General features: G+C 33.8%; 2 protein-coding genes across 2 annotated transcripts; both read right to left on the reverse strand.

The window, feature by feature from the left end:
• Positions 1–5,690: 5,690 nt before the first annotated feature.
• On the reverse strand, positions 5,691–8,533 carry LOC116128943 (40S ribosomal protein S3-3). Its single transcript, XM_031414698.1, has 6 exons — positions 8,406–8,533; positions 8,006–8,153; positions 7,721–7,892; positions 6,379–6,433; positions 6,148–6,279; positions 5,691–6,000 (listed from the first exon to the last, which is right to left on the reverse strand). Exons 1-6 carry the CDS (start codon positions 8,433–8,435, stop codon positions 5,836–5,838), a joined length of 702 nt encoding a protein of 233 aa, XP_031270558.1. The 5' UTR covers positions 8,436–8,533; the 3' UTR covers positions 5,691–5,835.
• A 2,051-nt stretch (positions 8,534–10,584) lies between these two features.
• Positions 10,585–14,594, reverse strand: LOC116128937 (peroxisome biogenesis factor 10). Its single transcript, XM_031414687.1, has 11 exons — positions 14,286–14,594; positions 14,171–14,202; positions 13,990–14,079; positions 13,687–13,781; positions 13,380–13,590; positions 12,977–13,046; positions 12,817–12,895; positions 12,499–12,632; positions 11,905–11,999; positions 11,192–11,277; positions 10,585–11,053 (listed from the first exon to the last, which is right to left on the reverse strand). Exons 1-11 carry the CDS (start codon positions 14,413–14,415, stop codon positions 10,951–10,953), a joined length of 1,125 nt encoding a protein of 374 aa, XP_031270547.1. The 5' UTR covers positions 14,416–14,594; the 3' UTR covers positions 10,585–10,950.
• Positions 14,595–15,364: the final 770 nt, after the last annotated feature.

Genomic DNA, 15,364 nt, shown 5'->3' on the forward strand with positions numbered 1-15,364 from the left:
ATTTGATTTGGTTTTGATCCGAATTTGTATGAAAAATATCAATTTGTCCCCTAAAATTTTACAGTATTCTTTAGTACCCCAGCCACATCAGCATTTCATTACATTTTTACCCTGGCCCCTTAAAGTTTCATCGTATTTTAAACAGTCCACATACTTACCACTTTTCACCTAGATCCCTAATAACTTTTAAACTGTAGTTATGGACAAAACTGGACGGATCCGGATATCGTTTCTTTGCAAAGCCAATTAGTATCCAATAAAATCCAATCTTCCAAAAATTATATCGAATCGATCCGATTTTGGATATCTGATTTTTTTGATCGGATCAAATAGATCAATATTTGATATCAGATTTTTTTGCACACCCTACTTATTATATGGTTTATGCTGTTTATCATGAACTCTCTGGTTGAGCTTCTTTAATTGGGTAGATTGAAAATTCTCCCTAAACAAATATATAAGGGTATCATTTTTAGCCCCTACTATTTCCTCTTAGCCCTATCTTTAATTCAAGCGAGGATATATTGTAAAAAAAAAAAAAAAAATTCTTCATCTTTCATTTTTGTGTTTCAAAGCTTTATGTTTGTAGTTATAAAAAATTTAAATTAAATTTAAATTAGTCATAATTAATAAAAAAAACCACCAAATTTCCTCAATGGGAATTTGTGACATCGGGTGTTTTATTTTAGTTGGTATGGAACCAGGTTTTTCTTTCGTCAATTTGGAATTTACTTTAATGGGTATGAAACGGGTCTTTCTTCTTTCAAGGTGGGATTGACAAATTCACATTGAGGAAATTTGGTGTTTTATTGTTCATTTTGAATGATTTAAATTTAATTTCAATTTTTTATTGCAAACATAAAGCTTTGAAGTAAAATTATGGAAGAAGAAGAAGAAGAAGAAGAAACTTTTTTGTTACAATATATGCCCACTTAAAATTGAATATGGGGGCTAAAAGTCACTTTCCAATATATAATCAAACAAAAGAATCAATGAATATGGGAATTGATATGTTTCACTGTACTCCAACTTAGTTCATAAATATTCTTAATATGTAGCTTTTGTTTTCAGGCAAACAAATATATAAAAATTGATCTAAAGGGTTTAATAATTCATTATAAGGTTAAGGGTATCATGGATATTTTATGGAGGGTATAAATGATATTTCATTTGTTAACTTAAGTGTGTGAGTGAATATTTGATTGTTAACATAATTAAAGATGGGATAATATATGTTTATCCCTAAGTATTAGAAGCAACGAGTGAGTTAGAATAATTCTTTCAAATAATTACTTATATGACCCTATTTTAAGAGACAAACTGAAAAACAATCCACCTCTAAATGCCTTTGTAAATAAGACCTTTGCTAAAAATTCTAGACAATTTTGCCTTTCACCTTCGGTTCATTTCCCTTTACTTCTTTCTCCTCTTTTCTTATTTTCTCTTCTTTCTTCTCCTTAATGTTTTTAGATTTATGTTGTTTGTATTATTTGTATATATTTGGGTGATATTGCCCCTGTTGGTTACACTATTCTGAATCATTATTATGTTATCCTATTTGGATTAAAAAATATGATATGTGTTTGTTTAGTTATTGTGATCATTATTCTGAAAATTAATCCGAATCAAATAACATTTTTTGTTTAAAACTGAAAAGAGGGGGGGACTTATTTTCAGATTATTCAACTCTATTGAACTCAAAACATTTTTCTATCCAACTCTATCAACCAAAACATTTTTTTTTTTCTTTCTCTCCTTCTCATTTTTCTCTCCTTCCAATCTAAAAATTAATTCACCCAAGACCACCATCGCCTACCAGCAACCACTGCCGACCAATGTGGCAGGAACGGTGCATGACCGGTTCAATCTGATTGTTTTCGGCTAGATCCACCATGGATTGAGCCAGAAACGGCCAGGTCTATCTGGCTATCTAGTCGTTAACGACGGCCAGACTTCTAGTTGTTTTCATCTAAATCTACGATAGATCTGGCTAGAAACGACCATATCGATGCACAACCGGCCAGATCCAGCTGGTCGTGCACTGTTCTGACGACTGTTGTCCAGCAGTGGTGGCTGGCAGCCGACTATCCTCTTTGGTGGCTGGGGTGCTTTTGTTAATTTTTAAACTTTTATTATGGGGGTGTTTAGTTAAATTAACAAATGTAGGGGTTTAAAAAAATAATAATAAATATTTTCAGAAAATGTACCAAACAACTGTTCTCTCTTGAAAACCTTTTTCAAAAAATGTACCAAACAACAATTCTAGCATTTTATCAAACTCTAATATAATTTTTTGATATTTTACCAAACACATTTTCAAAATCTGATCATGTTCATTTTAATCCAACTCAACTCAACTTAACTTAAAACACTTTTTCAAAATAACACTTTTCAAATAATCTACCAGTTAGGCCTATTATGTTCATATGTGTTTAATATAAGTGAAATATTGTATATTGAGAGAGAGAGAGAGAGAGAGAGAGAGACCTCACTTTCTAACACTTGAATTGAAAAAACTGATTTTCAAAAAAGTTGCAGAAACTCTAGTTGTTCAAGTCCGATGGCTCGAGTTCGGTCTCTCAAGTGAGGTATAATGATATTAACTTCGCTTGAGTGAACCTTTTTGATATTTTACATATAATATAGATACAATAAAGCCTCTCTATAGTTATAATGGTGGAACCAAACAATTTTATTACTATAAGAAGGTTATAACTTAATAGAGTTATAGTTACAAAAATTATTTGTTTTGACTTAGTTATCCTTAGTGCAAGTGATATAGAGGTAAATTATGCACTAATCAAATGGATATTAATGTCTTCATCAATCATCCAAATGAGCAACAAGTCATATATACTTTAACTAAAGAAAAAATCATTACTACAATCAGACAAGAAGAGGAAGGAGATAACCTAAGGATGATAGTACAGAAATAAAAAAAGTTTCGTGCCAACAAGCTCTAAACATGCTTGAGAACTTAAAAATATTTTGGCTTCAACAAGAAGATGTCCATGCTGGCGAGTTATTACATATCCACAAGTTCAAAAATATGGTAACAACTCTAAAACATAAATCATTATCCCAAACAATTTTAGATAAATATTTTATTTCATCTTAAACTTTTAATGTAACATAGCATATATTTTTTGCAATATATAGATAATTATTACTATGTGGAAGCAAGTTCCTTAAGACAACACCTAGAAAAATTATAACTTATTACAATGTAGAGTTTATTCTTATTTATAACTTAACCAAGTTGTGACTAGAATTTTTTATGACTATATAGAGATTTTTCCTATATAGAATATCACTATAGAGAGGTTCTACTGTATTTTATCTATAATATATTATGTTAGATATTAATATCACTTCTAAAAAATATCAAAAAGACCCACTCATGCGAGGTTAATATCATTATACCCCACTCAAGTGACCAGATTCAAGTAACTCGAGTTTATTCAAATTTGATTGGGCTTGTTCATCATTTTTCGGAAAAGGTGAATTTTCAACCAATTCGAATTGACACGATTTCTTTTTTCCTCTTTTTTATACGCTAAACGTTTTCGAAATTTCTTATACCTTTTAACTCTAAATTCTTTCAAAAAAATGAACCAACAAAAGCCATAATATTCTACATTTCAATCTTAGATCAAATTTTTTTTTTTTTTTTTTTTTTCATTTTTATGAAAGCAATGGTATTCATGTGAGTAAGTGTGAAAGATAGGGGTAGGAGTGTTCAAAAACCTTATGAGAGGTTTTTCTTACAAAGTCATTTAGAAGTTGGTAATTTTTTAATTTGCCTTGTTAAAATGGGTTTGGTAGGTTATTTGAAAAAATATTATTCTGAAAAACTATTTGACTATGATAGGATTCTGAGAATGTGTTTGGTATAATAACTGAAAATTATATCTAAGTTTGACAAAAATTAGAATAGTTGTTTGGTACATTTTTTGAAAATATTTAGATTATTTTTTAATCTCCTATATTTGTTAATTTAGCTAAACACTCCTTACGATAAAAGTTTATAAATTAACAAAAACACCCCCACCCACCCAAAAATTGTCGGTAACTGGCCACCATTGCCGGACGATAGCCAACAATCGCTAGAATGACACTCGACTGGCTGGATCTAGTCGGTCGTGCACTGATCTAGCCTTTTCTAGCAGACCAAAATCTGGTCGTCGTTAACAACCAAATATCTAGCCAAAAACAGCTAGATCGAAGTACAACCGGCCAGATTCGGCTGGTCGTGTGTTGTTCCGACGACTGACGGTGGTTGCTAGCGACCGACAATGGCTTGGGTGGGTGGGGGTGTTGTTGGTAATTTATAAACTTTTATTGTGAAATATAATTGTTTTTAGTTGAATAGAGTTGGAAAAATGTTATAATAGGATAATAGAAAACAAGTCTACCCACTTTTCATTTTCAATAGAAAAAGATTTATTTGATTCGGATTGATTTTCAAAATAATGAGCTCAATAAGTAAGCAAACACTTATTTTGTTTTTTAATCTAAATAGGATAACAGAAAAATGATTGAAAAGAGTGAAACAAATGGGGGTTAACTTTCCCTAATGCTTTAGGTAAAAACTTCTTATATAGATTAAGAAGTTCCCCTTGGTGTATAATTAAAAGCTTAAAATTAAAGATAAATGAAACAAATTATAGTATATAATATAACAATATAGCATACATAATCTTTTATACATTTCTAAAACATTGAGGATATTATTTGATGCAAAACTACAAAACTCACTTTATGTTGAAGGATATTGTTTGATAAACTACAGAACTCACTCTTCGTCTAAATTATTTGGAGATCTCCATTTTAAACTGGCAAAACCAATTTTGGAATTCCCGATTGAAAATTCGCCTAAACCATGCATACAGAGCTAGAGACGATCCTCCCAAATCAAAAAAGAGTACTGTTACAGTCACTTGGAGTAGTGCACCGAAAGACATAACACAATCTTAACCGTTGATTAATATTAAATTATAATTAATCGATGATCAAGATTTCGTCACGTCATTCGATATACAGATTCGATGCATTAATCCCGATGTCTCTATTATTTTTCATCAAAAAAGTACCACCCATCTTCATAAGAACGAGGAGCGTCTTTACTCATTCTTTCAGATTCTCTCTTTTGAGTGAAATATTGAATTTCAAAGGTTACCTTGAAACTATGCTGGATACAATAATCATAGGTCATAAAATTAAATATTAATACAATTCGGGTTTCAATATGGCTAAATTTCCTAGAGGCTTTCTAGCCATGGCTACCTCTCCATAGCTAGAAACTGTTGGTTCTCTAGACCTGAAATCTTTAGGATTACATATTGTAAAACGATAACAAATGGAATCATCAAATCCCCTACATGAAGGGCTACCAATAGAAACCAAGTCTCTTAAACCCAGAGCCCGTTATGTCAACCACCTGCTCTCTCGTAGACAAGGACAGGGATGGCGTTTTTAAGATGATAACCTCCGTGCGCAAATAACTGAGCATAAATAATAGGTGCCTTGCCTAAAATAACATGCCAATTATGGAGTTTGATGCGACATTTGGGATTTAGGGGATTACAACAAGATCAACATCAGATAGAATAACGTCAAAGAGGCGTAAACACAAAAATTAGGAAAACCTCTCGCCTCAAAAAAAAAAAAATAATAATAATAATAAAAAATTCTAAATTTGAGGATAACTTAGGAATGAGAAATATTCAAAGGATGTGTCTAGTATTCTCTCGCACAAACATAGATATAAAAACATAATGCTATTACTAAACCATTACATCAGACTCTTACTGGAACATAACCCAACTCTGGAGTTTATGCTACTGGAAGTTCAATAGTGGTGGTCATCACTGGCGGGACATACTCTTCTTCTTCCTTTGGAGGGTGGATGGTGACCAGATCAGGCAAAGGTGTCATCGGTCCTTGCTTACCCTTGGGATCCCAGTCAAGCATGATCTTGACCTTGATACCAAGCACACCCTGTTACCATTTGACAGGAGATGTCAGTACACATTTGTAATGTGAAGCAAGAACCAAAGACAACAATTATTTCCAAAAAGATGAAAAAACAAGAAAGAAATGGAAAATGGCATAAGAACTAAACCAGATAAATATTAGAAACCTGACCTGTCTAAGAAGAACATGCCTCACAGCTGAGTCAATGTACTCATTCACAGGTTGACCAGAGGATATCATGTACCCATCCTTAAACTTCATTGACTTGGCACGCTGAGCCCGGAGCTTTCCACTTACAATAACCTGGTGCATGGATATAAAAAAACACTTGAACTTTGAAAACAAAAAAAAAAAAAAAAAGTCATATAAGCAAATAATTACAGGTGGGTAAGTTTGGCATACCTCACATCCCTTAGCTCCACTCTCCATGATAAATCTCAGTACACCGTAGCATGCCCTATAAAACAATAAGAGATCACAGTTGTGATGCTGAATTCCACGAGACAAAAAGTTACAAGCAAGAATAAAATATGCTAAAAAATAAAAGGTGGGAAGTGCAAGAATATTCAAACTCTTAGCAGGTTACTAGAAGTAAAAGGAAGCCCAAAAAGACAAAACAAAACAGAACCTCTATGCAAGTATTGAAGTCGAAACCCCAGGGCTCATCTGGCAAGGCAGCGGGAATAATGCTCATAACATAAAGTAGCAAAAGACTGAAACATGTGCACAACTCAGTTTTCTTAGTTGACCTTTGCAGACATAACAGAGTACGTAAATGAGAACCAAAAAATGTCTCACTAATCTCTTGTGCAGTCATGGAAAAGCACCCCTCATGGCAAATATAAGGCTATATGAACTCACACTAATTTTAAACAATTTGTAAGGATACACAAAGCTCGTACAGAATATCAATAATGTAAATCCTTCACAACCTTTCCCATCTGCTCACCAAGTTTTAAACTAGGAACCACAACTAAAACCTACAATCTTAGTATTAGGAAATTTATTAGATATATCCCAAGAGGATTCACTTTCTTGATATCATGATTAAAAACAAATATCTTTATCCACTCATCCTGACCATTGGGTTAACACTTAACATTGCTAAACTTGAAGCATAACTGGTGAGTAGATCAAATTTAAGGGGCTCCAACTAATATAAATACGGTTATAACCATTGGGTTAATACTTAACTTTACTATATTTGAAGCATAACTGGTGAGTAAATCAAATTTAAGGGGCTCCAACTAATATAAATACGGTTATAACAAATTCCCCTCATCATAGTCCCTAAACACGATGTTAACCCTTCACAAACAATGGAAAATGCAGGTCATTGAAATGTACCATCCAAACCTTTGTCGCAAGGAATATGACCGTTATTCCCTGCGTTATAGAGAATAGTTGGAACTGCCAATATGGTCATCCTCAGACACGAGAAAGGTATTCATAGGTAACCAGCTCGCTGTAAAGATGACTTGAGCTAGTAAAAATCAAGAATCAAGGTAGCATACCAACTTATTAGGGGCCAAGTCTACGTATGAAAATTTAAACTATCCAAATTGAAACTACAGGTTGAAAAACAAATAAAATACATGCATCAATAGCAGAAACGATAAAGTCAAACCCCTAATCGCCAAAAGGATTTTTTAAACAAAAATATATCACATCTTAGCACTAATACAGATTAACCAACTACTCAATAAGCACATTACAACAAAAATTTCAAATGATTTGAAAGTACCTTCTAACTGCAAGACCTCCGAGAAGCTTGTAACGCAGGGACTCAGCCTGAGCAATAGCACAGAGACCCCTGTTGTTAACTTTCTCAGCATAGAGCTCCACACTGTTCTCTGGAAACTTGAATCGTTTCTGAACAACGGAGGTCAGCTCCCTAATCCTTCTTCCCTTCTCGCCTGAAAATAAAAAGACAATATTAGGAATAATATAATAAAAAATTAAATGACATATCTAAATCAATTTTTTTCATTCAAAGAAAATTCAAGACCTTAATAATTGGATAATTTACCAAGAACGTTCTGAGTGCGTGTGGCCCTAATGATGATCTCAGTACGCATGGGAGTAACTCTAACTTCGACACCGGAGTATCCATCTTCAGCAAGCTCTCTTGTTAGGACTTCATTCAGCTCCGCAAAGAACACACCATCAGCAACAAACTGCGCCATATAATCGTCATTTGGATCAACAAAAGATCCGAGTCAAAAATTGATTTTGTGATATAATTTTTATGATTAATCCAAGAAGCTATTGTCAAACATTGCTTTTGTGATTTCATTTTCATGTTAGATCAAAACTAAGACAAGTCAAGTGATCTCTTGTATCTTCTTATAAGTTTTGAGGTAAGAACATGATTCAGAAATTAAAACAGAGTGTGAAAAACTGAGAGAGAATGAGAGAAAGAGAATAACTTTGCGCTTCTTGCTAATCTGAGTAGCCATGTTTGCTGGGAATCAAAGGAGACTAAGCTGCTGCTGCTTCGCCGCTTGGGACTCTTGCGTATAACTCTTTCAGTACGTGAAACCCTAATTTTTGGTACGACTCGACGCCTAGTATATATATTTACATTTGTATGTTAAAAAATAAAGATTTAGATAGGTGGCTATTATCGGACGGGTGAAATTGATTAGTTAATTTTTGACGGATTTGATGAGGTATTTGAGATCCTGTGTGGTGATGCTCCTCGATGAATCATGAGGATTACAACATTAAAAGGTTCAAATATTCCTATTACAAAAATGTGTAAAGATTAAGAAAATATTATGTGATAAATTACATATGATTCTTAAGCAAATGTCATATCACTTTAATTTTAGATTAACAAATAGTAGTATAGTATTTTGTATTTGAGGTCATGTTACATAAGATTATTTTTTAAAAGGAAACAAGAAAATTATTTTTATTGATATATTTTGTAACTATCTTTATTGACAANTTGTATGTTAAAAAATAAAGATTTAGATAGGTGGCTATTATCGGACGGGTGAAATTGATTAGTTAATTTTTGACGGATTTGATGAGGTATTTGAGATCCCGTGTGGTGATGCTCCTCGATGAATCATGAGGATTACAACATTAAAAGGTTCAAATATTCCTATTACAAAAATGTGTAAAGATTAAGAAAATATTATGTGATAAATTACATATGATTCTTAAGTAAATGTCATATCACTTTAATTTTAGATTAACAAATAGTAGTATAGTATTTTGTATTTTGTATTTGAGGTCATGTTACATAAGATTATTTTTTAAAAGGAAACAAGAAAATTATTTTTATTGATATATTTTGTAACTATCTTTATTGACAACCGAATAAATATTCGAATTAAAAACCTTTTGAGTAATATATCTAAAAGTCCTTATCGAATCACTTAACCACTTACAGATAGTTTGTTTCAATTTTGATTGTTTTTACATATTATTATTTAGAGTAACACTACACGCACAAACACTTAACACTAACTTTCTCTCACAAACATCATGTGTCAGCTCACAATTCGTTAGTTCACATGAGTCTCACCTGTTCAATAATGGGTTTCGCCTGACCAAGCCAATCACAAACTCCTACGTGGGGTTAGTAAGAGGGGTTTGTTAGGTTAGTATTATTGTATTATTTATTAATAAAATGCCATTTCACATTTCCAATATAACAGTATACTTTACAAATCTAAGGGTCCGTTTGTTTTGTTATTTTAGATAGGATTTTGGAAATAATATTGGGTAGTTGAATAAGTTGAGTATTACGAGGTAAAATTTAAAAATTAACAAAAAAATCCCATAGGTTTGCTAATTTAACTAAACATCCAAATATATAAAAATTTTGTAAAATGACAAAAGCACATTCACCCACAATGTCAGATTTTGGCCACCACCGCTGGAATCTGGCCAGAAAATGGTGTTACGACGTAGACTGGTCAGATTTGGCCGGTGCGTCGACATAGTCTTTTTCGGCCAAATTTACCACGGATCTGGCCGAAAAAGGTCAAATCTACGACCAGATCTGACCGTCGATGGCCGCAAAAGGCCAAATTTGGCCGTCAGCGATGGCCAAAGATATGGCCGTCATTGTTAGTTAGCGACGACCAAGATTTGACCTTTTCCCGCTAGATCCACTGTGGATCTGACCGAAAAAGGCCAAATCGGCGAATTACTGACCAATTCCGGTCGTTTCTACGCCGTTGTGACAGATTCCGGCAACTATGGGTGGGTGAGGGTGTTTTTGTTAATTTTTAAACTTTTTTTCTAGGGGTGTTTAATTAAATTAATAAATTTAAGGGGTCTAAAAGTAATTAAAAAAATAAAATCATATTTCCCAAATAATTAAACAAACATGTATTTCGAGAATAAGATAAGGAATAAAGTATGAAATATTAAAACAAATGCACCCTAAACATTTAACATTGTTACATTTTTCTAAAATAGGCCTTGTAATATCTAACTAAATATACAACAACATATTTTATTAAAAACTGATATTTAATTACCCGACACATTTAGTCAGTAGTCTTAGCTAATTTCTCCTTCGAGAAGTAAAATGATTTTTGAGCATTCTAGCAGCAGAATAAGATCCAAATGAAATTTCAAAGCAAGTTCAAATGAATCAAAATTATTTGCTTTAAAAATAGAAGTACAAGTTTTGATATATTACAACTTCGTCAATAAGAAAGACAAAAAACATTGCTCCAGAAGCAAACTCATTATGCAACTATTCCCTTCTGATAATTTACATTCTACACCAGAAAGAGGAAAAAAGAATCCCAATTTCCAAATTATGTGAACGCTCATTGGCCATTGAAAAAAATCTGATGCAATTACAACTATGTGACCACCATAGGGATTTGTTTTCTAAATTTCTAACTCATTCCCCAGATTTATACTTTACATCTTCAAAGAAGCAAACAAGTTGGTGGCTTTTTATTAGTGTTCTTCCTAACCGCAAGTAATTCTATGCCCATCCTAGAAATCTGAATGATACAGACAAACTAGGCTTGAATGAGTTATGGGAGTACGGCAGAGAGGGCATTCTGGCTTTTCATTGCACCATTCCATGATGCAGTTCCTGCAAACATAGCATGCCTTAAGCACAATTACAGATATTACTGCAGCTCAGTGGAACGTTGAAAAAAAAAAAGAGAGAGAGAGAGAGAGAGAAATAAAATAGAGATTGACAATGAAAAAGAGAATATCAGGACCATACCAGCAGAATACATGACCACAAGGAGTAGCCGTTGGATGTTGGCGATTACTCAGGCAAAGTGTGCATTTGCTAACTCCAGTTGTAGCCTGTGAGTGAAAACATGCAAAAAAGAAACAAAAATCCATTAAGTCTGCAAGTTATTCAGAAGAGATGACCATTAAATGATCTGATATTTCCTAACTGCACAGGTGGGAAATTTCTAAACCGAGCTAAGTGAAGCAATAAATCATGCAGCAAAAAAGTAGGTTTTTTGCATGATAGATTCATTTGAGAAACCTTACACAAGCAGATAATAGCATCATATGGATAATTTAAACAACCAATAATGATTGTAAATATACTGGGTCTGGGGATTAAAAGGTTTATGATGTTCAAGAAAAATATCAGTATTTGGATATTCAGATGTGCTGAGGCAACCCCACCAGACAAGGACTCTTCCAAGTACCATAGGACATATCTGAAACCTGGAACAGGCTCCAAGGTTTGAGGCTTTATTTCTTTGAAAACCACAATTGTGAAAATCAATCAGGTTACACTCCTTGCTCAACTACGCCCATGGATAGTCATATGCTAAATGTTAATCACATAACTTTGATATCCTGCACCTCAGTGTTTTCTTATCTTTGTTCTCCATTTAGTTTTTCCTTAGGAAACAACCTAGATATATAAAATTTTGCAAATTAACAAGAATACTGGAAGACTTAAGCACATACCTCAGAAGTTGAAGTGGAATCTACAACCAAACTCCCCCGCTCAGTCTCCATAGATATCAGACTGCCTTCTTCATTCAAGACAGGCAAACCTCGCGCTACAAGACCATGAAGTAAAGAGCAACTACAGTTAGTAAACCAGCCTAAGGAAAAAATAGTTTGACAACAAATGCCAAACTCTCTAGAGGAGCCACTATTTTTAAAGGGTAGCTAGCACATCATCAAAATAGAATCCTACAGTCCAAATTATGTAATGTCATCTGCCACTTCAGGTGCTTCAGTGAACATTAATATTCAAACAAGTCCAACTTCAAAATTCTGATGGTGGCACAGAAGTCTTGTAGTCTGCATCCAGCTTGGCAAATACCCAGAGTGATTTAATTGATATATTGTTTTGAATAAAAGAAAATTCACTTAAGTGTTTAGTTAAATCTGTTCCTCATGTTAAAATTCACTTAAGTTGATAATATGATCAACTTGGCAAACCCGGAATTGATTTTTTTGTTGACAAAGCTCATATATCAAGTCCCTTCTGAAATTAAGTGAAACAAAAAAAAATCTTCTTATATGTCTAAATAAAAGTTTAAAAATAAGGACCTGCTGTAGTTTGGTTGGAACCCAAGGTTGTCTGATGAACTGAACTTGCAATAGAAGATAAATTGCTGCGTCGAAGACCTTCAGCGGCAATGATACACAGCTGAATCAAAAGGAACACACCTAGTATTTGGTACCTTCATGGAAAGACAATAAACAAGTTCAAATATTTTGAACAATGTTCAAGTACCAGCTTACGTATCTGGTTCTTCTGTGAACCATTAAAAGTGCACACGGGTAGGCACACCCACAACCATACCTGGTGCAAGCCTATAGATCTTTAGTAGTATTGAGAAAGAAGAATTAGAGAGGACGCAATACCTAGGCCTTTGATTCATTGGTTTTCCAATGAATACATATCGAATGCCAGCTGCACGTTTTGATATATGATAATATAGGCCTGAAGGAAAAACAATTTATGATAAATAAATAAAAGGTTCAACCAATAAAAACAACCACAACATTTGAACCTTGGAATCACCTTCAAAGTAGAAGAACATGAGATTGGCGCGAAAAACCAATTGCAAAATTTCACGTGCCATAGGAAGCACCTAAATGTTTAGAGCAAAGAAATCTTAATTAAATTATAGGAACATTACACAAGGTGTCTAAGGAATAAATTATCAATGATAATGCTATGTAAGGCACTAAAAATGACTGAATTCAACAAAAAGTCCAACACATAATAATACTGAAAACCAATTAGTTGTGAACCTTTCAGAGTTTAAATAAATAAAATTCATGTCCAAATGAATGAGAGGAAAAGCTAGTTTATCCAAGAATTCTTATCTTCCACCTATATTATTGATAGGCAAGAGATAAAAATAACAATAAAAACATATTCTTAGGCTTGTATGAGAATAAGAATTAGAGTACAAGTATACCATAGGCCATCTTTGAACTGCAGATAACCATAGTCTTTTAAATTTCTCCTTCAACCTTAAACCTGCAGAAGATGGCATTCTCGATGTTGAGGGGGACTGAAATTCCACCATTTCTGAAGATTGAGTTTGACTGCTATTAGGAGCATTGCTCCGATAGAACTCATCAGACTGAGATTCAGCAAGGAGCACGCCACGTGAAGCAACTCTAGAGCTGCAAAATTGCAGATTCACAAATTCAATCTTTCCCCTTTAAACTAAACAACATAAACAAAATAAATAAGAAATTAAATAAAGTTCCAAAGGGCACCTGATTCTTTCAGCAATATAAGGGATGGCCGTCTGGTATATGATAAAAAGCGCACGCCTTGCTGGTGTTGGAGGAAGTCTGTGAGGGCCTACAACCTAACAGAACAACTATCAACACAGAATTGTACAAAACAATGGCAAACTCAATAGATATTTCAAGACTTTACTGGAAAGGAATTTGCTAAAAAGGCCACTAGATTTTCATGTATATACGAAACAGTAGCTGAACTTGTAATTAATTAGGTCACAAGTAATTCAGAATCACTAAAATAAATAAATAAATACAGAAGCTTAAGCCTGGAACCTGAGTTATGTCACAATATTCCTCTCCCAGTGTTTGCTGTCCTGAACCTGTTGTCATTAAATAATAAAGCATTTGCCCTACAAGTTTTGTCTGCACGAAATTTATAAGAAAGCATAAACTTATTGCAGAAACAATGAAGCTTGGGGCTGAAAAATCAGGAATATTAAGAATAAGAACAAACCTCACTCTGATAAGCTACAGCGACTCTTGTGCCTATGGAGATAAGATAGAAAATTATATTTGAAACTGGGAAAATTAGAGTTGAAAATAGTGGAATAGGTCGGAATAAAGAGTACCGAAGAGGTGGCGAAAGGCGTCACGGCAGGCATCGTAGATGAAGGAGGCATATTGCTCGTCTTTCTCGGCTGCTCTCATTATTTCGGGCTGAGCCGCCAGAGGGAACCGTCGTGGCTCGCCGGTCTCCATCTCTCCCTTGTCTTTACTGAAAAAGCTGCGATTTTCGTTATTCCGACGGAGTCTCTGAAATTCAGGGATAGAATTACACTGTTTATTCAATAGCAGCCGACGTCGTTTCGTGGAAATCCCAGAAATAACCAACAGCAATAATAATAAGTCCTAATAGCATGAACACCCCTGAGATTTCATGTACATAGGGCAGCTGAAAAGTTTGAAGAAATAACATTTGGCCCTTATCTCGTAAACAGACGTAAATCTATGTGAGGTACTACCTCAATTTGTCAAAAGATTTAAAGCTTGAGCTCTAAATAAAAAATACCCCATTTTGTGGTAATCTTAGTGGAGTAATTGCAAATAAATAACTATAGGGACTAAAAAGTAGAGGCAAAATTAAGGGCTGAATAGGACTTTAATTGACTCTTTCTCTCAATTGAGTTGTGTATAAATGGAAATGGGCTGAATTTATAGTCTTTCTTCACCTGCCAATCTCCCATAGAGACCAATTATACAATAACAAATTATAATTTATGTTCTTCAAGTGGACTTGCATGGGTCATGTGTCAAATTGGTGGAAGTCCACCACTTACAACACTCCCCTTTAGACATCCACCATTTGCAGATTAAAAAAAAAAAAAAAAATAGCAGGACAAAAAAACAAACCTAAGTAAAGAAATACAATTCTATGATGAAATTATAAAGTGGTGTTGGACGTGCTTCATACCGCCTCATTAAAAACCTTTACGAAAACCTAGTCGAATAAAACCTGGCAAAGGGAAAAAGAGTACAGTGCATATAAGTCCATTACAATAGTCATTTCCAAACTCCCCCTAATTGATGCTCCCCATGATCAACACTCCCTCTCATAATGGAAAAATTAACTTAGTTACTTATTAAGTCGCCGCATACAGATGTCATACACTAACTTTTCAAATGTTGATAACGGTGAATTCTTAGTGAA

Source organism: Pistacia vera, unplaced genomic scaffold (genome assembly GCF_008641045.1).
Source record: "Pistacia vera cultivar Batoury unplaced genomic scaffold, PisVer_v2 Contig205, whole genome shotgun sequence".
In the NCBI taxonomy this organism is placed as follows: Eukaryota; Viridiplantae; Streptophyta; class Magnoliopsida; order Sapindales; family Anacardiaceae; genus Pistacia; species Pistacia vera.